The sequence below is a fragment of the Ursus americanus genome, chromosome 16 (assembly GCF_024610735.1).
Source record: "Ursus americanus isolate L20-20 chromosome 16, mUrsAme1.1.p, whole genome shotgun sequence".
In the NCBI taxonomy this organism is placed as follows: Eukaryota; Metazoa; Chordata; class Mammalia; order Carnivora; family Ursidae; genus Ursus; species Ursus americanus.
In genome coordinates this window covers 5246098-5273162 of record NC_142142.1, presented here as the reverse complement: position 1 = coordinate 5273162, position 27065 = coordinate 5246098, and the positions used below count along the sequence as shown (strand labels likewise).

The following is a 27065-nucleotide window of genomic DNA, read 5'->3' as shown; positions in this document are numbered from 1 at the left end:
AATAAATTCAGGCTTTAATTATGATACGTTTGAACTTAATATTAGGATACAGAGCTACTATTGGGCAGTGTGAAATTTGCACGGTGTTTCACACATTTCTCTCAGATATTGTGAGAGAGTAATGACTAATAAAAATCTAAGTATTCATGGAGCAAATTCTACCAGGAACTTTGCCAATTGCTTTATTTACATCATTGTATTTCATTTTTAAACCATCAAGTTGAAACTCTATTTTATTCCCCTATTTACAAATGAGGAAATTTATTTCAAACAGGTCAAATCACAGAAAAGTCCCACACATATTAAGAGTTAAAATAGCTAAATTGTGGAAGGAGCTGAGATGTCCATCAACAGACAAATGGATAAAGAAGATGTGGTCCATATATACAATGCAATATTACTCAGCCATCAGAAAGAATGATCACCCAACGTTTGCATCAACATGGATGGGACTGGAGGAGATTATTGTAAGTGAAATAAGTCAAGCAGAGAAAGACAATTATCATATGGTTTCACTCATTTATGGAACATAAGAAATAGCAGGGAGATCGGTAGGAGAAGGAAGGGAAGAATGAAGGGGGTAAAGAGAAGGGGGAATGAACCACGAGAGACTACGAACTCTGGGAAAAAAAAATTGAGGGCTTCAGAGGGGAGGGGGTGGGGGATTGGGATAGGCCAGTGATGGGTATTAAGGAGGGCACATATTGCATGGAGCACTGGGTGTTATACGCAAACAATGAATCATGGAACACTACATCAAAAACTAAGGATGTATGGTGACTAACATAACATAATAAAAAAAATTTTAAAGAAAGAGTTAAATAGGTATAATTTGGACTTAATTATAGCTGATTTAATCATCCACCATCAAATTATAGACTTTGTTCTTGCAAGTACCACCTTATCACTGTGTGGCTTCAGTAAAGTTACAAAAATTCTTTCAACTTCTTCATTTATATAATGAGAATAACAATACTAATGAATTCACAGGACTGTCATGGAGATCCGCACTAATTATTGTTATGAAATGGCTGCTGAACTACCTTGAAAAATTAAGAATTAGGTCAGTAAAAAGTATCCTTACCCATTTTCATGATTCCACCAAATTGAACACTTTCAAACATAGGTACATAAAAAATGGAAGAGAACTCAATAAATCGAGTGAATTGGGTAATAACAGAAAAAAATGGTATAAATGATGCCACCCATTGCCTTATACATTTACCACTTTTTCTAAGGCAGGGACCTGTCTTAATTACTTGGCTGACTGGTAATTAGTCAAAACTCTTGTTTATGAGGATATTCATTCTGGTTTGTGGAAAATCAAAACCACGTGGAAAAAGAAGTTGAATCTTGCAGACCCCATCTAGGACGTTTACTTCAAGTTGTTCCTTCCCTCCCTGACTTCCTGTTCCTCACAAGCATGTCTACTAACATCTACTACTGAGTGATTCATGTTAACCAAATTTATTACAAAAGTTAAGGAAGGCATGTGATAGGATGAGCACTGGGTGTTACATGCAACTAATGTATCATTGAACATTATATCAAAAACTAATGATGTATTATATGTTGACTAACTGAATTTAAATTTTAAAAAGTGGAGGCTTATTTTTTTGAGTTCTTTCCTACTGAACCCACTATTTTCAAATCATTGTTTTTTCATGCCATTAGTTAATTAAAAATAAAATGGTTTCTTAAAGTCAAAAACATTTTTTTACTTTATATATTTGTTCTGTGGATTAAATTATCTTAATGTATGTAAATCACTTAGTAAGGTACCAGTTGAAAGTTATCTCTGCTTCACAGGCACACATTCAATGAATACTTAATATCAGCCCAGGATGTTTTTAAATTTTTTATTACAAAAGCTTTGAACATCTACAAAACCAACATTATAATGAAACCCCATCTACCCATCATCCAGCTTCTATAATGGGCAACATTATGCTGTTCTTCTATCTCCCACACTCTATACACTCCCCTACTATACACACTCCTTTGTGTCCTCACAAATTGTATCACAACTATGTACCACTACATTGTACATACTTGGAAATACAAACCTGCCTAAGACCCATTCTACCTATTCCCAAAGGGAAAAACAAATGAATCAAGTATTTAAGGACTGAATAGTCAAACAGTGTCCTTACCAGGGTAAAGTCTGGAGACTGTGTCTCCTTCTATAAGCTTACATCAAAGTAAAGACATTCTGTATTTTCAGGGAGAAAGGGTGAGGCTATTTTTCTTTTCTCCATCTATTAAAGCTCACAGATTTCTCAAAAGCAATAAAAAATTATGGAATTTTTTCCCATTTGTTGGACTAATATCCAGGCAATAAGGTCTGATCCAAATTCCTGCATTCTTAGGGTATTATCTATCTGGATTAGACCCCACGCCTCTTTCTAGGCAGTGTTCGAGCAATGCTATTGCGAATTTCCTTGGTTTTCATACTATAGACAATGGGGTTGACGACAGGTGGGAAGAAGAGGTAGCCATTGGCCAGGACAGTCTGGAGGAGTGGAGGTAAGTGCCGCCCAAAACGATGCAGCAAGGAGAGGCTGATCATGGGCACATAGTACACAAGAACAGCACACATGTGTGACACACATGTGTTGAGTGCCCTCCACTGCCCAGTCCCAGAAGCTATTCCCAGTACCGTGTGAAGAATCAACACATAAGAAACCACAATGAGCAATGAGTCCAGCCCAAATGTGGAGGTAATGACAAACAGACCCAGGATGCTATTGGGGCGGGTGTCTCCACAGGGCAATTTGATTAGATCTGAATGGAGACAGTAAGAGTGTGTGAGGGTATTGTGGCCACAGAAAGGCAGGCCCTTCAGGAGGAAGGGCAGTGGGAACATGAGCACCACACTTCGAAAGGCAATGGTGGCACCCATCCCAATGATGCGGGGAATTGTCAGGATGGTTGTGTAGCGCAGTGGGCTGTAGATGGCCACAAAACGGTCTACAGACATAGCCAGAAGGACACCTGACTCCATGATGGTAAAAGAGTGCATGGAAAACATCTGGAGCAGACAACCACCAAAACTGACATCATAAATTCCACAGAGGAAAATGCCTAGCACAGTGGGCATGGTGGAAGCAGAGACCCCAAGTTCAACAAAGGCTAGCATGGCCAAAAAGAAGTACATGGGTTGGTGCAAAGCAGGGTCAATCCGGATGATATGAAGAATGATGCCATTTCCTAGGAAGATGATGGCGTACATCAGGCAGAAAGGGATGGATACCCAGATGTGCTCTGTCTCTAGCCCTGGGATGCCAACCAGAGTGAACGTCGCAGGTGTGAACGCAATGGACCCATTGAAAACGTCATGGTGAGACTTCATTTGACGATACATGGAAGTGCATGGGGACTGGAGAATATAAATCTCTGGTCAGTTATTATACATCAAATTTCAAGCTCTTAATAGTCTTATTTAAAACATTTCCTTACCAAAGAGATGGAAACTTATTTCTGAAACAAGGACACATGGAAACCATCCTGTGTGGAAGAGAAATCTATTTAGATATGAGTAAAGATTATTTCTCCATGGGCTACATGCCAAACACAAAAGGCATGAACAGAAATCTCCACTGGGCCATTTATGGCAGTGAAAGGCAGTGATAATAAGCATGGAAATGACAGCTTTCCATGGAAATTGAAGACTGAAGAAGGATCTGGTAATTTTCTGCAGTTTGTGCAGGAATGAATGTAAGTAGCAAAAGAAATATAACACAGTAGTAAAGAGAATTCATGGTTCCAACACTTAATAGACTTGTGATCTTGGGAGAGCCACTTAAGTATCTGAGATCCAGGTATTTGATATAAACAGAATAACAGTTACATAGGATAATGTATGTAAATTGTTTGTCATTATATTTGGGACAGTAAATACTCAACACAGGAAATCAAAGGAACAATTAAGTATTAGAAAATGGGGCTACGGGTGGCACAGCGGTTAAGTGTCTGCCTTCGGCTCAGGGCGTGATCCCGGCGTTCTGGGATCGAGCCCCACATCAGGCTCTTCCGCTATGAGCCTGCTTCTTCCTCTCCCACTCCCCCTGCTTGTGTTCCCTCTCTCGCTGGCTGTCTCTATCTCTGTTGAATAAATAAATAAAATCTTTAAAAAAAAGAAAAAGAAAAAGAAAACGGGGCTACTTTCTCCCAGTTTTTAGTATTTTTCAATGTCTTTTTTTTAACTTATCAGTTGACTCCTTCTCCACCTACTACCCACGGATGATGGGGAAAGCTTCTGTATTTTGTAGAAGGGTAAGTGTCTCCTGTCGGAACCTGGGGTCCAAAGCCATCAGGATCTCACAAGCTGAATATGATGGCAAGAGTTCCTTATTGGGGAATAAGTTCATTAACACTTAACTCTACGCATCTGTAGCAGAGCCTTGGGTGTGAAGGTGAGGAACCAGAGATGGAATTCACGATAGGGCTTGGCATAGAGGTGCTGCATGAAGGTGAAGTCTTTTTCTCATATTGGGCTGGTGCTCTTGGTTAGGTATAACCAGTGGAATGCTAATAAATGTTTAAAAACCAACTGTCTGAGTAAAATACCCTGATCTGTACCAGTTGCCAGTTTCTCTAGGTTAAATACTCACACTGTAAGCAATTTCAGGCTACCAATGTGATACAGAGCTGAGATGTTTATGAACAGCCTTCCCAACCTGGTGCAAGGCAGTTACCACGATAGCATTAAACATAACTCAACTGATCCTAAATTTGAGATATTTTCTTACCAGGTGAACTGGCAGCAGGCACATCAATTCATGTCTCCCCTTTCTTGCTGTTTCCTTCTAACCAGGCCATAAGCACAGTTATTACTGTCCTTTATATGCACTTAACTGATCAGCATGGGAGGCAGGATGAGACAGAATCCTTCAGGGAGCAATTATCGAAGAATAATTATCCTTGGAAACTTCATCTAGATTCTGGAGAAGGGGAAGAGAACCAGTCCCGCTGACAGGCTTGCCAAGAAACATATGCTAAGGGTGTATAGATGCAAAAGAAGAAAAAGAAACAACAAATAATTAATTTTAGCATTAATTACTATTTAAATATAGAACATTTGTTTACATTTTAATATGTCTGTCTTTCTATTGTCTTTTGACTTAATTTTTGTCCTATACAATATACATGTCGTATGTAATTTTTATGTAGTAAACATTTTTCTCTATGACAAAATTTTTTATCTTAAACAGCTATTCCATACACAAATTCAAAAGTAGAAACAATTATGGAGTTATAGATAAAGATAGAACTGCACATGGAGATGGGAAGTGATCTAGACAGTGGTAGACATAGAGACAGGAATAGTGATGGAGATTTTACTAGAATCAAGAGAAAGCGAGGAGAGTGTAGAGAACTTTAACTCTATCTGGAATTTGATTTGGGGACGTGGGTAACTAAGGGTTTCATTTAATTATTCACACATGTAGAAACCATTTTTTCAATACATGTATTAATAGATAATCTGGTGCTCCCTTGATCATTTTGAGGGAATATATGTTTTAGTTTAAATTTGTATATAAATACTGATCTATATCTTGACTCCGCAGTCTGCTTTTGGATCTAAATGTCTATTATGTCATATTTACACTGCTGCAATTATTGTTTTTATAATATATAAATTCATATTTAACTGGTCAAGGAATTTTTAAAAATTGTCTTACTAACATCTATGTTTCTTCTTTTAAATAAACAGGACAACCCAGCATATAGAAAAAGAGAGCAATGGCGCATATATAAACATTAAAACCATAAAATTCTTAGGAAAAAACATAGAGGTAAACTATCATGACCTTGGATTGGACAATAGATTCTCAAATGTGACACCAAAACATTAACAGCAAAATAAAAAACCATAGCTCAATTGTATTTCATCAGCATTAAACTTTTTGACATTATTAGATGACATTATCAAAAAATAAAATAATAACCTACAAAACGGGAGAAATATTGCAAATGATATATCTATAAGGGTTTAAAACCTAGAGTATATAAAGAACTCAAACAATTCAAAACCAAGACAAACAACCCAATTTAAAAATAGGCAGAGGAAAAAAAATAGGCAGAGGACTTGGGTGATTATTTCGCTAAAGACAATATGCAAATAACCAACGGCTCATGAACTAAAAATTAAAACCATAATGAGATACTACTTCACACTCACTAAAATGTCTAGAATTTTAAAATTAAAAACTAACAAATTGTGGCAAAGATAGGGAAAATTGGAACCATCATAAATTCCTGGTGGTGATGTAAAATGGTGCAAAGTCTGTGGAAAACTGTCTGGCAGGTTCTTAAAAAAATTAGGCATAGAATTCCATATAACGCAGTAATTCCACTCCTGAGTATGTCCCCCCCAAATTAAAAGCAGGTGTTCAAACAAATACTTGTACATGGATTTTTCCCTGTAGCATTATTTACAATAGCCATTTGGCGGAAACAACCAAAGTGTACATCAACAGATGAATGTATAAAACAATGTATAGACATACAAATGGGACGTTATTCATCCATACAATGGAATGAAGTATGGATACATGCTACAAAGTGGTTGAACCCTGAAAACATTATGTTGAGTGAAATAAGCCAGACACAAAATATAAATATTATATTATTCCACTTATACAAGTAAGCAAATTCATAAAAATGTATAGTAGATTAGAGGTTACCAGGGGGGTGAGGAGTTACTGGTTAAGAGGTATAGTTTCCCAAAGCGATCTGATCTGTCAATCAAAGAAAGACAAATAGCGTATGATTTCGCCTATATGTAGAATTTAGGAAACAAAACAGATGAACGTGTGGGTAGGAAAAAAAAGAAGAAGAAGAAAGGATGAAGGGGGAGACAAACTATTAGAGACTCTGAATGATAGAGAACAAACTGAGGGTTGACCGAGGGAGGTAGGTGGGGGATGAGCTAGGTGGTGATGGGTATTGAGGATGGCATTTGGGATGAGAACTGGGTGTTATATGTAAGTGATGAATCACTGAATTCTACTCCTGAAACCGATATTGCAATGTATGTTAACTAGAATTTAAGTAAAAATTGAAAGAAAAAAAAAGAAAAAAAATTTGAGTGTTCCTCTGTTTTAATAAAACTGTATTTCTTCCCCCCAACTCCCAAAAAAGAAAAAGAGGTATAGAGTTGCTGTTTTGGGTGATGAAAAATTTTGGAATTGGTGTTGATGGTTATATAACATTATAAATATTATTAATTTCATTGAATTGTAATTTTAATAAATATTATAGATAATAAATGTTATGGCACATATATTTCACCACAATAAAAAAATTGAAAAAAATATCAGTAGGCAAGCAATAAAATAGGTTAGCATTTAACTGGGATTATGCTGAATTTATGGGTTGTTTTGGAGTCAGTATTATTACAATGAACAATATGCAATGAACATCTATTTCAGGTACACATACCTTTTTGTTTACCAAGTCATTTTATTTAATTTATTTTTTTATTTTTTTAAGTTTTTATTTATTTATTTGTGAAAGAGAGAATGGGCAAGAGGGGGGAGGGAGAAGCAGACTCCCTGCTGAACAGGGAGCCCTGACACAGGGCTAGATCCCAGGACCCTGGGTTCATGACCTGACCTGAAGGCAAACACTTGAGGTACCCAGGCACTCATTGTTTAGCATTTTAAATGACATCATTTTCTATTTCATTTTTCCATTTATTATAGCTGCTATAAAACATTATGGACTTTCCCACAGCTTTTTTGAAGTATAATTGGCAATCAAAAATCATTTATATTGGATGTGTGTAACTAATGACCCAGTATAAGTATACATTATGAAATATTCACCAAAACCAAGCCAATCAACATATCTATCACTTCACACCTGTACCATTTTCCCATTTTTTTTTCTCTTTTGTGGTGAGAATACCCAAGATCTACTCTCTCAGCAAATTTCAAGTACACAATACACTATAAAAATATATGGATTTGTATGCTGCTTTTCTGGAACTCTGTTGACTTTCCTATGCTTTATAAAGCCTAGGAAAATAAGTAAATAAATAAATAAAAATCATTTGATAAAATCTAGAATTTGTTTTTTTTCTTTCCCCAATTCTTATACTTCTTTAACTTGTGTTAGCTAAAACCCCAATTATAACATGATATTCTGCATGAGTCTTGACGCTGGGTATACTAGTCTATTTAGCCTCTTCACACTTTGGGATACATTTTCCTGATGCCCTGTTCTTTCCGTCACAGAGTTTCACCATTGCCGAGACCACTTAGGACAGAGCAAAAACCACAAGAAGGAAGATTTATTCTTCTGACTCTCTTGTCTCTCTAAATCTACCTCTGGGGAAAGCTATCGCTCAACTACTCAGATGACATATTCTTTAATTCTCTGTGTCTCAGAGTCTGAAATTAAATTACCCAGCCTCCTCTTCTTAGGAAAGACTGTTCTCACTTACCAATTTCTTAGTGCCCTGTTTGTTTAATTGCATCTGGAAGAGTATGTCAGTTTTCTCTAAGCTCCTCCAGAGCTCTCCATTTCTATATTGTGTGGTATTCCATCTTTCTTATTCATTGTTCCCCAGCTGAAGATTTAGTGGTCAGGAGACAGTAGGATATGGAGGGTCACCTTCAAAATTTCCAGGGCACTGGCTCAGTAATGGTGCCTTCAGCAGCAAAGCACAGACAGCGGTCTCCTACCTCTTTCAGCATCCACACATCCCTGAGCCCTCAACCTGAAAGTTTCTTAAAATTAAGGCTACATCATTTCCATCATTGTTTATCCTATCATACTTCATACATTCTGGGTGGGTAGTTGGCATTTTCTTAGTTCCCCAGTGCCAAAATCAAGCATTTAATGTTTAAGTCTCACTTAAACCACTCATTTAAGCAACTATTTTGTCAGCATATTGTAATCTATTTACTCTCAGACTCTCCATCGTTCCTTGGAGAATTTGGCCCTGAACCAGAATATTATTTTTTTAAAGATTTATTTATTTATTCATTTATTAGACAGAGAGAGACAGCCAGTGAGAGAGGGAACACAAGCAGGGGGAGTGGGAGAGGAAGAAGCAGGCTCACAGCGGAGGAGCCTGACGTGGGGCTCGATCCCAGAACGCCGGGATCACGCCCTGAGCCGAAGGCAGACACTTAATGACTGCGCCACCCAGGCGCCCCGAACCAGAATATTATTTGCTGCAACTTTTTGTCAACATTTTATGTGACTTCCATATCTATGACGATGATCCATTTCAACCACTTTTCTTCACATTATTGTTAGCAGGGCTAGGTTCAGTTTGGTGAATTGGGTTCTTTAGTGTCTTTGTTCATAAAAATTACCATCATCATCAAAATAAAATTATACTTATTAAATGCCAAGTGTGTCATACATCATATTTCATTTACTTGTCAATCCAATAAAGAAGGTACTAAAATAATTCCATTTTACCTGTCAAAAACCAATACTTACATAACAGGACAATTTTATATGCTTAGTGTGGGATAGGCAAACAAGGATTTCTAATATCAAAGTATTTCTTTACCTCCTAGAGTAGATTTCCTTGATGAAATTCAAGTGAATATAACATATATTTCAATCCAAGATAATTATTCAGGATTCCAAGAGTCAAGGAAACAGCCTTTGATTTCTCTCACTGACACTATACATGCATAAATGTGTATTCACACATATATGATATATACATAACAGAAAAACAAAGAGAAAGACTAACCCAGAAAAAGCTGTAAATGTTCAAGAAAATGCTTCCAAGTTCTTTTTATTGCTTTCTTCAAGTGCAAATAAGGTCACATTTCACATTCCCACAGCATGTGATAGACCTTGAGAAAGCAGAGATTATAAACATATTTACTTTTTTTTCAGATTATAATAATATCTTCTTAAATAAAGAAATTATGATACAGTCTAGAGACAAATTATAGAAAATTATATTTGGTGTGATAAAAGCCTTTTCAGGGAAGGTAACATGTAAACATGCTATGTAATCTTTTACTGCCTTTTAATTTTGGCCTGGGTATGGCATTTTTAATCTCCTACTCCCTCCTTCAGTGAAGTCTCTGTTAACAGGATGCTTCATTGATATTTGGGCCTGAAGTCCCCAATATATAGGGGAAAAAGTATGGATTTCTAAGGTGTCTACATGGTCTCAGATGGGTTAATATAATTATTTGTTTTAATTCAGAATTATCTGTTCATATAATAAACCAATGCTCTGTGCCTATTCCATACAGTAGACTTTGTATCAGTAAATCAGAAAATATCTCATTTTAGAACTCACATTTTAATTTACAAAAAAGGTGAAGATGACTATAGTTTAGTGCTTCATACTACTGGCCCAAGTGTTCCCTGATTGCAGTGGGAGTGTTTCATATTTCAGCAAAATTGTAACTGTCTGTATAAAAGCTCAACAACTGACCATTCTCACTTCCTAGCCCTACCCAAGAAAACTCCACTTGGGTTGAACTCTAAGATGTATTTCTTTTTACTCATAGTTCAATTATGTTTGCTTAAGAAGAAGTTACGATGCAAGATAATAGCACATCTACGAGAATTGAGAAGATCATTATTTTTTCAGAGTCTTATTGCTTTAGGAAAATGCATTGGTACTTTGGCATTTACTGTCCTTTTAAGTGTATTGAGGATTATTTAAGGATTTCATTTATCCCCCTTACCCATTCAAATAGTGTGTGTGTGTATGTGTATGAGTCTGCATGTTTTCTTCAGAAATATCCAGCATTAGACATTAATCTTCATTTTAACAACACGTGCTGATGTGGGAGAAAAGCAAAATTGCTCGGTCTTGGATCTGTTTGGTCTTGACCCCATAAATGATGGGGTTTAGCATAGGGGGCACCACCACACAGAGGTTGGCTACGAGGATGTGCACATGGTGAGGGATGGCTTTCTCCCCAAAATGATGGACAAAAAATGAAAAGAATGCTGGGGCATAGAACATAAGGATGACACAGATGTGCGAAGCACACGTGTTGAGGGCCTTGAGTCGGGCAGCCCAGGAAGGTATCCGAAACACCGTGCAAAGGATCATGCTGTACGACATAATGATGAACACAATATCCAGTCCTGTAGACAACAGGGCCACAGTCAGGCCATAGATGATGTTCCCCCTGATATTGTCACATGCCAATCTGGCAATGCCCATGTGCTCACAGTAGGAATGGGGAATGATGTTTCTCCCACAATACCTAAGGTGGTATACCAGGAAGACGAATGGAAGGCAGATGATAAAACTCCTGACCACAGCTACTAGGCCCATCTCCCGGGTGACTGATGAGGTTAAGATATTGGTATATCTCAGAGGGTGACAGATGGCCACATAGCGGTCAAATGCCATGGCCAGGAGAATAGCAGATTCTGCCACAAAGATGAAATGTATGAAGAACATCCGGGACACGCAGCAACCAAAGGATATATCCATGGACTGGAACCAGAAGATGGCCAGCATCTTGGGTGCTGTGGCCGTGGAGAGCAGGACATCTGCCGAGGCCAGCATGGAAAGGAAGATGTACATGGGCTCATGGAGGCTGCGCTCAGTCACAATCATGAAGATCAAGAAGACATTGCCTACGACAGCCGAAACATACATTGAACAGATAGGGATGGAGAGCCAGGTGTGAGAATCTTCCAGCCCTGGGATTCCAATCAGGACATACCACATAGCCTGGGGACTGGTGTGATTGTACGGGGAAGGAGGCATCTGTGGCAGCATATTCCACACCGAGTACCTTGAATAAAAACCACAGGGCTGACTGAGGTTTGAGGAACACTGCCGTAGGCAGAATGATGTCTGATCAGATTTTTCCCCCAATATGTTCTTCTCTGTGGAAGAACAGGGAGATGTATTAACTAGCCTAAAATTGTACTCTGAATCTTTCCATGGAAGAATTAAAACATCCTGAAAAAAAATATTAGAATTTAATACATGCTTAATATGTCTCATAGTACTTTCCAAATATAGCTCATTAAATCTCCACAATAAACTGTTGAAAAGACCTTTACATTAATCCTTGACATGGATACTACTATGACTCCTATGGATGAAAAAAATCCCACAGACTTTCAGCTTCTTGACCTAGATCCCGTTGGATTCAGAGTCAAACTACATAAATTTGAAAGATCTGATCTCAGCCACCATCCAATGCTGACTACAGAAATAAAACTCTATACAAAAACATGTCATCAAATGACTGAATCATGAATATATGCATGGAAGCCATGTGTGGCTAATAGGGACAGTATAAGTCTGGGGCCCATAGATTGATTTCAATACTAAGTCATACCCTACTGTATTATCATTAAAAATTACATAATTTGAAGCTTAGTTTTCATATATAAAATACCTAAAATAAACATCAATTGTAGGATTGTTTTTTTAATAACACTTGATGAATGAATAAAGTAGTAAATGGTGATGAAGCAGAAAAAGTAGTGATGTGTTACAAGGAATACTGGATTTCTGATGATGTTTATGTCTTAATGGCCTAAGTGACATTGGAAATGTTGAAAATTGAAGACTATGTCTTATCAGTACATACAGTATTTTGCTTTTCTGTTTGGGTTTTTTTGTTGGTGGTAGTAGTGTTCACGTAAAAATTAAAAAAAATCCTCTCATTTTATAAAGATGATTAGGATAGTATAGAAACAACAGAATCAACAACGTGTTACCAGTGAGTACGTGGACAATCAAACCAATGAGTGTTGGGTGCATTTACATTTTTGTGATATATATTTGTGAATGCTTCTGGAGACAGACACTTAAAGGAGAAGGTTCAATCGGGAACTAAAAAATAAGGAAAAAGGAAATGATATACGTTCATTATTTTGCTCTTTCTACATTTCTCATTCTCATTACCCAGTAGGTGTCATAGGCTAGGATGTGACAACCATCTAATGGGCAGGCAAATTTCATGAAAGAATTAAATAGAAAACTCAGGCATCACAATTACCATGGATATTTGCTCTTTTATTTAGTTTTGAGCGATTGTTACTATTGCATAAAGGGGAAGGCTGCAGGTGTAAATCACAGTGGATTTTAGGAACACAGCATCTTTACCACGTGAATGCGGATCTGCTTGGTCTTGGCACCATAGACAAGTGGATTGAGAAATGGGGGGACCAGCAAGTAGAGACTAGAAAAGAGGATATGGATATAAGGGGAAACATGAGCACCAAACCTATGTGTGAAGAAGGAGAAGAAGGCGAGGAAGTAGAGCTGGAGGAAGACACAGATGTGGGCGATGCAGGTATTGAATGCCTTCCACCGAACCTCCTTCTGGGGCAGACGAAAAACTGTGATAAATATCTGTATGTAGGACAAAGTGATGAATATCAGGTCAAATCCTGCAACAGCAAATGCCACAAACAAGCCATAGATTTTGTTGACCCGCACATCTTCTGCAGCCAGCTTCACGATGGCCATATGCTCACAGTAGGAGTGGGAGATGATGGTTGTATGGTAAAATTGCAACCGGCACTTTATTAGTACTAAAGATGGGGCTGCCAGAATGGCAGCCCTGAGTGTTACCACAGCCCCTATTTGAGTGACCAGCAGGTGCGTAAAGATGGCAGTATATCTTAGTGGATAACAGATGGCCACATAACGGTCCAGAGCCATGGCCAGGAGGATACCCGACTCTATGCACTGAAAAGTATGGATGAACCCCATTTGAAGCAAGCAAGAATCAAAATAAATCTCTGGTACATGTAGCCAGAATATGCCAAGCATCTTGGGCACAATGCTTGTGCCAAGTACAATATCTGTGACTCCTAGCATGCCTAGGAAAATGTACATGGGCTCATGGAGGCTGCGCTCTGAAACGATGATGATCAGAAGCATGGAATTTCCAAACAAAGCAATGAGATACATGGCACAGAATGGAATCCCGATCCAGCACTGCACAGACTCTAGGCCTGGGATCCCTATTAGTGTCAACACAGAAGGCATGAAGACGGTCACGTTGGAGATGGACATAATGTCTTTGGGTCTCCAGAAGCAAATGAAAGAAGTATCTCAGTCAGTGGTACTCTTCTTTTCTACTCTTTTTTTATCCAAAGTCGTCATAGTGAGTCCCTCTGGTTCTGGCCGAAGTCTAGGATCATATGAACCATCTCATGTATATTATTGATGGAAAAAGACGGACCCATTGATGCACATCACTGTTTTGAGGGAGGACATCCCCAAGCACTGGTCCATAATAAGAGGTTATGTGCCTGGCAGGCCAAATGCATTAGAACCACCAGATCATCTGAGTAAGGGAATCAACTGGTGATCTGTCTGTTATGTCCTTCTGGTCCCACGGAAAAAATAATTATACTTTTATATTTTGCGTGGAAATTGTACATTAATTGGATTTTCAAAAATGACTCCCTATCCCAAATTGCAGCTAATTCTTAGTGCTCTATGATGTTTCCCACTGTCTCTCAGACAGGAACTGTTAGCCTGGACAAGCAAATAGTCAAACTCTATCCAGTATATTGCTATCAATGGCTCCTATGAAAGAGAAGAGAGATTAAACAACTCCACCTGCGAGCATAATACACTTATATATCTAAATCTATCTGTATATGACATTGCATATCCATGTATGAATGGATGTCCTTTCAAAAGAAATTGAGATAGAGCTTAAGAAAAGATGACTCAAATCCATGTAATTTTTACAATCTGGATCGAAGTTTCATGTTGTCTTTTATATTATTAGTAAAACTGTATTTTAATTTGTCTTTATTACTAACATGGAATTCCTTAAATTGAGTTGTATACTTAAAATAGCAGAAATTCTGTAATACACGTTTCAGAATAACCAGAGGCAAGAAATATCTAGGAGGCAAGGAAATCCAGAGCAAAAATGTAGAGACAAGAGGAGTGATTCTTGCTGATTACAGGACATAGGTGAGTAGGTAACATAGCCAGAATAGAGGTTAGTTTCTAAGGTTTAAAGTGTGAGATTTACCATTAGCAAAAGATTGGTAAATTTAGGTTTGTTGATGTTTAAGAATATGCACATCATTTATATGCTCTGGTCATTTTGGAGCTCAAACATCAAAAATAAAGAGAAAATAAAGGGGTGAAAACATAGGTTCTTTAATTGGAATCCAATCTAGAAGTAGAAATGGAAGACAGAGGGCAGAACTTAGGACACTAGAAATGATTCAGGAGAGGGCTGCAGAACAAGTAATGATCATTTGACCACCACAATTCACTGATGACTGAATTTTGTAAAGTCTTGGGCTCTTAGTCCCCATATGAGAGTTCCTCTCTGATAAACTTCATTGCTTTGAAAAATTGCATATCTAGAATCATGAAACTCTCAAGTTGTACAATAGAAAAATAGTGGCTATCCTGTAGAAAGGAAGGTTCAGGTATGTCGTTCCTTCCTAGACTCTCCAACACTGTTGTTTTATGTCAGCAAGCTCACGATGACCTAACCATGTACTGACTGTCACCAAATATGCCAGTAGTTCAAGAACAGCTGTGGTTTCTGCAGCTAAAACTCTAGGGAAGCATCATAGTCACAGGGATCATTTGTGAAGAAAGGCTGTATTCCGCCAGCATGCATTTAGGATAGACTAGTCATCAGTCAGCTAAGTCCTGGGTTTCCACAGCTTTACTCTCCGGAGCTTCATTCTACAAATCCATAGGTCAGAGATTATTTCTCAGAGGCTTGACTTTCTCCTTCCTCAGTTACTCAGAATTAGAATAGGAATCCTTCAGTAACAATCCTATTGACTGACTTACTCAACAGAAAGCAGCTGCCAGGGGAGCATTACCTGACAGGTACAGATGGTGGGAAGGCAGGCGGGAGAGGACATAAGTGAGTACAGGGCGGGTGGGAGGGAGTGCTTATCATTGGAACAGCCAGTAGGGAAGCATCCTCAGTCTTCATAGCACTATCCCTCATTGCTTACCTCTCATGCATCTTTCTTCCTCCTGAGATTCTGGTCTCATTCCCTGGTATCATGTGCTGGGCAGTGCCTCTTCTTTCTGTCTGCACCCTCACTAACAGCCCTCATCAGTGTCATGATCTCTGATCCATTTGCTGCTGGGGCCATTTCCAATAGGTGGACATCTCTGGGAGAACCTTTCCTGCTTTTCTTCTGTCCCTGAAAAAAATTTTACCCTATCCTGTAAACGTCTGTCTGAGATCATGTTGGTGGGTTCATCCTCCAACAAAACTCACAGCAAGGTCTGTGTCGTGCTGGGGCAGCAGCACACATTTATTGAGCTTGATTGTAGAGGAAAGCTGCTGACTACCAATTAAAATGTTCCCCAGTGAATATGGAGAAGGAGGAGTTCTGAATATGAACTGAGAGATTTTCTCACCACTAGCCCAGTCCTGGAGGGGCTCAGCAGCTCAGAATGATACTGTTTTGGGTCCACCCACAGCTCATGTCTCTGAAATGATTTCTGTAACTTGCAGAATCTCATTGCTCTTCTCTTTTCTCTTTCCCCACAGGGTAAATGTAGAGCAATGAATATATACCAGTTGTATTTTTGTGAGTTCAGTCCCTTTTCTGCTGTCCTCATTTGGAAAAACTTCAAAATAACACAGAGATGTGGGCATGTTCCTTTGCCATGAATTCTGTAAATATCCTTATGACCCTTCATTCCCTGAGGCACTTCTGGAAAGAAAAGTCTGTATCCACAATAGCTCTTTATCACACATTTACTCTCATTCTCCTGCAGTCTCAGTCCTCAGATTTTTATTTTATTGAAGCTATTTTTGTAAATTTAGTAATATTCTTACAATGACCAGTTCAGATGTACACTTCTAAATCCTACCACACTAATTTTAGGATGATTTGTTCCAACTCTGTGAAAAATGTTGACACTATTTTGATAGGGATTACACTGAATGTGTAGATTGCTCTGGGTAGCATAGACATTGTACCAATATTTATTCTTCCAATCCATGAGCAGGGAATAGTTTTCCATTTCTTTCTGTCTTCCTCAATTTCTCTCATAAAGGTTCTGTAGTTTTTAGAGTACAGATCCTTTAACACTTTGGTTAGGTTTATTCCTAGATATCATGGTTTTTGGTGCAATTGGAAATGGGGTTGATTCCTTCATTTCTCTTTCTTCTGCCTCATTGTTAGTGCATTATATAAAACGGATTTCTGTGCATTGATTTTATATCCTGCCATGTCGCTGAATTCTTCTATGAGTTCTAACAATTTTGGGGTGGAATCTTTTGGGTTTTACACACGAAGTATCCTGTCATCTGAGAAGAGTGAGAGTTTGACTTCTTGGCCAATTTGAATGCCTTTAACTTCTTTTTGTTGTCTGATTGCTGAGGCTAGGACTTCTAGTACTATGTTGAACAATAGTGGTGAGAGTGGGCACCCCTGTCTTGTTCCTGACTTTAGGGGAAATGTTCTCAGTTTTTCCCCATTGAGAATGATGTTTGCTGTGGGATTTTCATAGAAGGCTTTTGTGATATTGAGGTATGTTCCCTCTCTTGATGTGGATGGAACGGGAGTGTATTGTGACAAGCGAAATAAGTCAATCAGAGAAAGACCAGTATCGTATGGTTTCACTCATATGTGTAATATCAGAATCAGTGCAAAGGACCATAGGGCAAAGGAGGGAAAACTGAATGGGAAGTTATCAGAAAGGGAGAAAAACCAGGAGAGACTCTTAATCATAGGAAACAAACTGAGGGTTGCTGGAGGGGAGTAGGGTGGGAGGATGAGGTAATTGGCTGATGGGCATTGAGGAGGGCATGTGATGTGATGAGCACTGGGTGTCATACGCAGCTGATAAATTATTGAACACTACATCTGCCTAATGATGTAGTATAAGTTGGCTAATGGAATTTAAATAAATAAATAAATAAATAAATAAATAAATAAATAAATAAATAAATCCTGCCATACAGAATCCTTAGCCAGGTGTTGACCGTCTGGTGAAATTTCTCTCCATTCCTCCCCTTTATACCTTTCTTCCTCTTTTCTACCACTCTTCCCTCAAAATGCAGGTGTTTTATGTCTCAGAGATGTGGAGGAATCATGTCATCTGCTCTTAATACAAGTAAAAAGATATCATATATGCTTTCAAATTTTTAGAAATATGGTAAGAATTCATATATCTTTTATCATTAGAACAAATGATGACTTTTAAGAAATACTTATGCACATAGTACCTTTCTCCTTGACATGATTCAACTGGTTCCTAGACTTTCTTGTATGTTGCTAACTTAAGAGGTACTCAAGGTAATGTTGAGATGCTGGCGAATTCAGGAAGAATCCTTTCAGTAGGACGGAGGCGGCATTCACAAGAGGTTTCAGGCAGAAAGAGAGATAGAAATAAAAGGGCAAGGGACCTTAAATGTTCTTTCTAGAATTTTGTCTGTGAAGGAGACAGACACAAAGGTACTGATTCATGTTGAATAGAATTGATTCAGAGGTCAGACTGGCACGTGTTACTTAATCATTAGCTCAGTCTCGAGTCACCAAGGAACAATTGAGACTACCTTATCACTTTCTTTCGCTCCTCTTCTACTCTTCTATGGATTTTATTTAAATTTTGTTGTCCTTCAGTCTTCTATCCTGAATCCCTTTCACCCTCAAATTATACATTATTGTTAGTAACAGTATCCTTTCAAAATAACTGAGGTATCAATTTTATTATGCCAGCTCTTATAACACTATTTTCAGCACATATCCAATTCTGTTCCTTGTTTGGCAAATTTCAGTTCATCTTGAACATACTTTGAAAGATGGTCCTCTGAGGGCCTCAGAGGGGAGGGGGTGGAGGAATGGGATAGACCGGTGATGGGTAGTAAGGAGGGTACGTATTGCATGGTGCACTGGGTGTTATACACAACTAATGAATCATCGAGCCTTACATCGGAAACCGGGGATGTACTGTATGGTGACTAACATAATAAAATAAAAAATCATTATAAAAAAAAAAAAGAAAAGAAGAAAGAAAGATGGTCCTGACCATTTTTTTTTTTTGCCTGTAGAATGGATAAACAACTTTTTTCCACTTTATTGTACACCAGGAAATACCTTCACAAACAGATCAATACCCATATGTTTTCCTTTTTGCCCCTGAATTTTGTAGAGTTTTGGGGGATAGACAAATGAATCATCTTTTAATGATCATCATATTTTTTTTTCAAAAAAATCTGGCAATTCTCGTTTTTAGTAGAGTAAAATCAATTGCACCAATTTCCTACCCATCTTTTATTTTAAGAAGGCTATAGTCATTAAGAGACTCATATTGCCAAACCACTGATAAATCACATGGAATACAGAATGAAGAAATTAATGTCCACCTATGAGGTCAATTGATTCGTAAAAACAATATCAAGATTGTTCAATAGAGAAAGAATAGTCTTCTCTACAAATAATGCTGAAACAACTGGATATCCTGGCTAGGTTCAGTTTGGTGAGTTGGGTTCTTTAGTGTCTCTGCTCATAAATATTACCATCACCAAAATAAAATTTATTTTTATTAAATGCCAAATACATCCTAAGCATATTTCATTTAATTATCAAGCCAATGAAGAAGGTAATAAAATGATTCCATTTTACCAGTCGAAAACCAGTAGTTACACAAAGGATAATTTAATACAGTTAGTGTGGGACAAGCCAACAAGGATTTCTAATAACACAGGTTGTTTCTTTTTTTTTAACTTCTCAAATAGATTAACTTGCCAAAATTCAAGTGAATACACCACGTATTTCAAGCCAAGGTAATTTTTCAGGATTCCAAGGATCAAGAAAACAGCCTTTCAATTCAATTTCATATATATATATATGAAATTGAATATACGAAATTGAATATATGTCATATCAATATTACATTATATATACATTAATATGTATATGCACACATACATGATATATACATAATAGAAACAAAGAAAAATTTGCAAATGTTCAAAGTATTGCCTCCAGGTTCATTTTTGCTTTCTTCAAGCATCAATAAGGTCAGATTTCACATTCTCAGAGCATGTGCTAGGCCTTGAGGAAGAAAAGATTGTCAAAGTATTTTCTTGAATGAAGAAATTAAGGTACAATCTGGAGACAAGTTTATAAAAAATTACATTTGGTGTGATTAGAGACATTTTAATGTAAGATTCTGTGTAAGCATCCCATGTAATCTTTTACTGCCTTTTAATTTTGGCCTGGGTAGGCATTTTTAATCTTTTACTCCCTCCCTCAGTGAAGTCTCTGCTATCGGGATGCTTCATTGGTATTTGGGCCTGAAGTCCCCAATATATAGGGAAAAAAGTAGTGACTTTTAAGGTGTCTACATCATCTCAGATGGGTTAATATAATTTATTATTTGTTTTAATTCAGAATCATCTGTTCATACAATAAACCTATGCTCTGTGCCTATTCCATACAGTAGATTTTATATCAGTAAATCAGAAAATATCTCATTTTAGAACTCACATTTTAATTTACCAAAAAGGTGAAGATAATTATAGTTTAGTGCTTCATGCTATTAGCCGAAGTGTTCCCTGATTGCAGTGGGAGTGTTTCATATTTCAGCGAAATTGTAACTGTCTGTATAAAATCTCAGCAACTCACCATTCTCACTTCCTAGCCCTACCAAAGAAAACTCCACTTGGGTTGAACTCTAAGACGTATTTCTTTTTACTCATAGTTCAATTATGTTTGCTTAAGAAGAAGTTATGATGCAAGATAATAGCATATCTCAGAGAATTGAGAAGATCATTATTTTTTCAGAGTCTTATTGCTTTAGGAAAATGCATTGGTACTTTGGCATTTACGGTCCTTTTAAGTGTATTGAGGATTATTTAAGGATTTCATTTATCCCCCTTACCCATGCAAATAGTGTGTGTGTGTGTATGAGTCTGCGTGTTTTCTTCAGAAATATCCAGCATTAGACATTAATCTTCATTTTAACAACACGTGCTGATGCGGGAGAAAAGCAAAATTGCTCGGTCTTGGATCTGTTTGGTCTTGACCCCATAAATGATGGGGTTTAGCATAGGGGGCACCACCACATAGAGGTTGGCTATGAGGATGTGCACATGGTGAGGGATGGCTTTCTCCCCAAAACGATGGGCAAAAAATGAAAAGAATGCTGGGGCATAGAACATAAGGATGACACAGATGTGCGAAGCACACGTGTTGAGGGCCTTGAGTCGGGCAGCCCAGGAAGGTATCCGAAACACCGTGCAAAGGATCATGCTGTACGACATAATGATGAACACAATATCCAGTCCTGTAGACAACAGGGCCACAGTCAGGCCATAGATGATGTTCCCCCTGATATTGTCACATGCCAATCTGGCAATGCCCATGTGCTCACAGTAGGAATGGGGAATGATGTTTCTCCCACAATACCTAAGGCGGTATACCAGGAAGACGAACGGAAGGCAGATGATAAAACTCCTGACCACAGCTACTAGGCCCATCTTCCGGGTGACTGACAAGGTTAAGATAGTGGTATATCTCAGAGGGTGACAGATGGCCACATAGCGGTCAAATGCCATGGCCAGGAGAATAGCAGATTCTGTCACAAAGATGAAATGTAGGAAGAACATCTGGGACACACAGCAACCAAAGGATATAACCATGGACTGGAACCAGAAGATGGCCAGCATCTTGGGTGCTGTGGCCGTGGAGAGCAGGACATCTGCCGAGGCCAGCATGGAAAGGAAGATGTACATGGGCTCATGGAGGCTGCGCTCAGTCACAATCATGAAGATCAAGAAGACATTGCCTACGACAGCCGAAACATACATTGAACAGATAGGGATGGAGAGCCAGGTGTGAGAATCTTCCAGCCCTGGGATTCCAATCAGGACATACCACATAGCCTGGGGACTGGTGTGATTGTAAGAGGAAGGAGGCATCTGTGGCAGCGTATTCCACACCGAGTACCTTGAATAAAAACCACAGGGCTGACTGAGGTTTGAGGAACACTGACTTAGGCAGAATGATGTCTGCTCAGATTTTTCCCCCAATATGTTCTTCTCTGTGGAAGAACAGGGAGATGTATTAACTAGCCTAAAATTGTACTCTGAATCTTTCCATGGAAGAATTAAAACATCCTGAAAAAAAATATTAGAATTTAATACGTGCTTAATATGTCTCATAGTACTTTCCAGATATAGCTCATTAACTCTCCACAATAAACTGTTGAAAAGACCTTTACAATAATCCTTGACATGGATACTACTATGACTCCTATGGATGAAAAAAATCCCACAGACTTTCAGCTTCTTGACCTAGATCCCATTGGATTCAGAGTCAAACTACATAAATTTGAAAGATCTGATCTCAGCCACCATCCAATGCTGACTACAGAAATAAACTATACAAAAACATGTCATCAAATGACTGAATCATGAATATATGCATGGAAGCCGTGTGTGGCTAATAGGGACAGTGTAAGTCTCGGGCCCATAGATTGATTTCAATACTAAGTCATACCCTACCGCATTATCATTAAAAATTACATAATTTGAAGCTTAGTTTTCATATATAAAATGCCTAAAATAAACATCAATTGCAAATGTGAGTCAGCTCTGAATCTGGTATTTTACGATGGTTGCTACATAAATCAGACACATTTTTATCCCAGCCACAGATGAAATCTGGGCACTTCCAACATTGCCATCCTTAAGATCGAAAGCATTGTTACTGTGAACTAAGTTCAGTTTTTCGGACTGCAGGCTTATGATCCCCTGGACAGAGATTAGAGTTGCCATGCAGGACAAGACTTATACTCTCATGTTAGATACATGAGACCAACTGTAATTCTCACCCCAATTCTGTCATGTGACGTTTATAGGGTGTAGGCGGCTCAGCATGGTGAACTTAGTGGGCTTAGAAATGGAGTTTTATTCTTGCCCCAGCACCAGGGTAACATCCTTGTTATACAGGGAGGGGAGTCCACATCTGAGCCTCAGCTGCTTCCTCTGGGCTGAGCGGAGCACCTGCTCTCTGGTGAATACCCAGTAAACTCTACGGAAGAAGTGCGTGCATGGATTTGTGTACACACACGTGTGCATGGCCTTTCACTGCTAGGCTTGTTTATCCCCTGAGCCTTATTCTTATTACTGGAACTGATTATAAATTCACTGCATTTATGCCCAATTCAGAGCCACATAGCAAAGGTAAACAACCAGTGCATAAATATATTCAGAAAGAATGAAATACACTTGTGCTCTCTGCAGATGACCCATTTAGGAAAAGAGCCCAAAGAGTCACTACAATTGCCCAGGCAGTCCAATCACAGCCACACACAGCACCTCAGAGATCAGGGGGAGTAAATGCAGGATGATCAAGTTCTAGGGACACTGAGCAGCTTCTGTGGTTTCCTGAGATTTTCTTCCTTTCCATCCGTTTCCTTCCTTTCCTTTCCTGTCCTGTCCTGTCCTGTCCTGTACTTTTCTTTTTTTTTTCTTTCTTTTCTTTTTTTTTCAGGTGTCTTTTTCCACATGTCTTTGCTGAGCCAAGATCAGCTTCTTACCTATCTTTTCTAGGATCCTGAAGACGTTTAACTAGTTGAGAGGGACAGAAGAACAGCCAGACAATGTTCACAACATGGTGAGGGAACGTGGAGCTGGCTATTTATACGTCCTCTGGGCATCTCTTGGGCCCAAGATCCTCAGTCCCCAGAGGACGGAGCTTGACTCACTCATGGGAGCAGAGGGCCCACAGCTAACTTCGGGGAGAAGCGCCCCCACATGCTCTCCAGGGACCGCGTGTGCAGCTCGTCCTCTGCACAGCACTCGCACACCCAGGTTAACACACACTTGCCATTAAACATGCACGTCTCCTTCGTGTGGCAGAGACTCCTGCTAGTGCTGGCTCAGCCTGTTCCCACGGAGGCATCTGCAAATGGAGATGGTCAAGGCCACATGGGGAAGCACTGTATGCTCTCTAGAAGGCTGCATCCTGGGTTCTTATACACCTTGACTTTTTAAGGCTCCTTGGCTTTGTCTCTCCTCCTTTGGTCACATGGTAGAATTAGCATCCGAAGGGTCCAAAATGCCATTAGGTACTATAGAGATCTTTATTTGGATTTTTTTTATTTAAATTCAATTTAGACAAAATAGAGTACACCGTTAGTTTCAGTTTCAAATTAAACAGATCATTCTCGCAGAGGAGTCTTGCCTTACACCCTCCAGTTCAAACTGACCTGCATGTTCTGGCATCTCTGTCTTTTCTTCTATTCTTCAGAAACGATCCTCTATGTGACTACCTGCTGCCTTTTTCAGATTACATAGCATATTGACCAATAGTCCTTATTGACCTTAAAGGCAGAGAGGAGGAGTGTTGGCTCTGAAAGTCAGAGTCTTTATCATTATATTGAATAAAAAATCTCTCTCTTTGCTAGAAGGGTCCAGGTTTTTGCTAGTTTATTGGTATCATTACTTAAGGACACCCACACACAACCTGCTTTGGACAAGAAATTGGAAGATCTCACTCTTTCCCAGGTAGCTCCTCTAATGGTCCCATCTGGACACCAGCAGGGGGCAGAAGCAGCCCATTGAATTTTCCCCTCTTCAGATGCATAAGCAGGTTTGCTTTACGATTGGGTAAGTGCAAGGGAGGCCAAGCCCTTCAGAGTCTTGGCATGGCTGAAGAGATAAGAACCTTCTACAACTTAGTCCAAAAAACTGGGTGTTCAGGGGTTCTCAGGATGTTAGCATTGGTGGCAACTTTTTCACCACAAACCAGGTTACAGGAAGGGTTACTATTATTAATTTTGTGTGTGTTCTCTTTATTAAGTATTATTGGTACATCTAGTCTTGCTTTGTATTTTATTACATTACATAAGATGTTTATAAATAATACTCCCATCATAACTGAAATATTGAGAAATGATTATCCATAATTTAGAACCATGATAACAAGTTCTATTACACAGTACATCTGTGTAACTGTAGCCATTTGTATCTAGAAGTCTCCATCAGGATTTGTAGTGTTTGACTGCACTATGGCCTAAGTGATCTCCATCAAGGAAATTTATGTCTTATTACCTTTTCTACATTTTAGACAAAGTCAGACTATTAATGTAAAAACCAGACATAATAAGACATCGGACACTGAATGAAAGATGAAAAGCAAGCAGAAAAGTACAAATGGGAAGTAAATCCCTCTTTAATGATACTGAAATAAGGAGCTAAAGCTTTGAGGATAAATACTTGAAGTATTATACAGATTTTCAACTGTCCCCTGAAAATTGCAGGCTAAGCCAAGACAATCTCTTTCAGCCCCCTCCTTTTCAAGATAGAGAAACTTGCAGGGTCTTTCTAGGAGACGCAGGACTGGGATCCACACTGCTGGCTCCTGCTGTTCTCCAAGGCACTTGGATGGCTTCAGCGTGGCCCCCAGAATCACCCTCTTCATTACTGCTCTGTTCTCTCGTCCTCACTTGAGAAGAACAGCTTGCTCAGCAATAAAAAGTATAGTGTCATATTAAATCAGTAAGGCCTTCAGAAAGAGACCTAGAAAACTGCTGGATATGACATAGACTTACAGTTACATCTAGAATTAAGATTCATTCATGGAAGTTTATGTCCATGATCATATTTATGTGTTTGACAGAAATGTTATTACTAATGAAATTTTGAATTCATATGCTAGTGTTAATTTCCAGTTCCATCCTCCTCCACTGGAAGAGGACATAAGAAGTAAACTCGTACCTCTAATTGTTCCTGCTTCATCTCAACAGAGAGAGCCCTACTTTGCTGAGAGTAGAGTCTAGGCCCAGATGACTGGTTACTGTGTCCCCGGAGCATAGGAGAGAAGGATACTGTAGGCAAGACTGGAACTGGGGGATTCCCAAATGATTGTTCAAGACTCCTTCACAATCAGTGGGATCCCACATCCCAAAGAGCAAAAGGGGCCTCCAGGTCATCCCTACATAACATGCCTTACCTGCTAGCCCTTCTGTTGCCACACAGGTGGGAATATTAGCTGCAATACCTGTAATGCTGGCCATATCTTAGGATGGTCAGTTTGCTGAGGGGCAAAAATCAACTCACCCAGTGAAACTTTTACCTAAGCCACATGATGGATCTGTGGGAATGTAGTCATGGCATCTCAGCGAAGGGAGTTACTCAAAGACTTCACCAGGATGTTGTTGCTAGGATGCGTTGTTACTGGGGGAAAAAGACGGTGGAGTACAGATGGGTAGACTTCCCTGTAGGGCTTTTGAGAAGCCATGGGTGATGAACCTGGCCTCTTGCCTTCCCTGTCCAACATTCATCTGCTCTGATAGACGCAGTGCTGGAAGACTGCTCTTGCTGTGGACTTTGACAATGGGTTCTTGCACTGCATGAGAATAGATCACTTTTATGTATGTGTTTATTGGACATTGTTGTTTTGTGAACTTGTAGAAGATGTAACATTTTAATTGCTTAGACTCCTACAGTTCCTAGATCCTTGGATTTCTAGAATGCCCCAGAGGTGGTAAAGGCTCATTACCTGAAACTCCAGAGCTAGGAATTTTTTAGTGTCTCAGGATCTATGGCCTTACAAATCAGGTATGAGCCAGGAATGTCTCTCAGAATGGACATGGTAACTATTCAGAAGGACCCATTGTCCTAAAATAGGACAAAATTCCCAGGTACCATAGAAATGGTTTGTTCATTTAATCCTTCATCGTCTTAATATTTTTTTCCTTCCTTGTAGTTCTTTTTGTTGTTGTTTTATTTTATTTTTGAGACTACAGTATGTACAGGCACCTGGATCCGGTCTCTATATTTAAAAAAAAATAGAGAAAACCCAGGATCACATAGAGCGTATATTATAGATTGTAGAATGTGAGTAATGGAGTCTGATGTGATAGCTGTTGTACCACTTTTAAGCATATCTATGGAAACACATGGAAACATAAATGAAGGTCACACTAAAGAGTTTCAGAAGGATAAAAGGGCCAGAAAAAAATATATATATATACATATATATATGTATATATATGTGTGTATATATATGTGTGTGTGTGTGTCTATATATATATATATATATATTAGAAAGGAACATCCAGCACCAGAAATGCCTTCTATATCTGTCAAAATAGCAGCAGTGGTGATCCA

The 27065-nt window shown here is 38.7% G+C and overlaps 4 protein-coding genes across 4 annotated transcripts; all 4 read right to left on the bottom strand.

The window, feature by feature from the left end:
• Positions 1-2386: 2386 nt before the first annotated feature.
• Positions 2387-3352, bottom strand: LOC123803733 (olfactory receptor 51I2-like). Its single transcript, XM_045815389.2, has one exon. The coding sequence runs from the start codon at positions 3350-3352 to the stop codon at positions 2387-2389; it is 966 nt and encodes a 321-aa protein (XP_045671345.2).
• A 7413-nt stretch (positions 3353-10765) lies between these two features.
• LOC123803724 (olfactory receptor 52Z1P-like) lies at positions 10766-11737 on the bottom strand. The gene has a single exon (XM_045815381.2). The coding sequence runs from the start codon at positions 11735-11737 to the stop codon at positions 10766-10768; it is 972 nt and encodes a 323-aa protein (XP_045671337.2).
• Positions 11738-13060: 1323 nt separating this feature from the next.
• LOC123803749 (olfactory receptor 52A1-like) lies at positions 13061-13999 on the bottom strand. Its single transcript, XM_045815406.2, has one exon. The coding sequence runs from the start codon at positions 13997-13999 to the stop codon at positions 13061-13063; it is 939 nt and encodes a 312-aa protein (XP_045671362.2).
• A 6907-nt stretch (positions 14000-20906) lies between these two features.
• Positions 20907-21866, bottom strand: LOC123803747 (olfactory receptor 52Z1P-like). Its single transcript, XM_045815404.2, has one exon. The coding sequence runs from the start codon at positions 21864-21866 to the stop codon at positions 20907-20909; it is 960 nt and encodes a 319-aa protein (XP_045671360.2).
• Positions 21867-27065: the final 5199 nt, after the last annotated feature.

Excerpts from the sequence above, each read along its gene's own strand:
- LOC123803733 (XM_045815389.2), bottom strand. The coding sequence starts at position 3,352 with ATGAAGTCTCACCATGACGTTTTCAATGGGTCCATTGCGTTCACACCT.
- LOC123803724 (XM_045815381.2), bottom strand. The coding sequence starts at position 11,737 with ATGCTGCCACAGATGCCTCCTTCCCCGTACAATCACACCAGTCCCCAG.
- LOC123803749 (XM_045815406.2), bottom strand. The coding sequence starts at position 13,999 with ATGTCCATCTCCAACGTGACCGTCTTCATGCCTTCTGTGTTGACACTA.
- LOC123803747 (XM_045815404.2), bottom strand. The coding sequence starts at position 21,866 with ATGCCTCCTTCCTCTTACAATCACACCAGTCCCCAGGCTATGTGGTAT.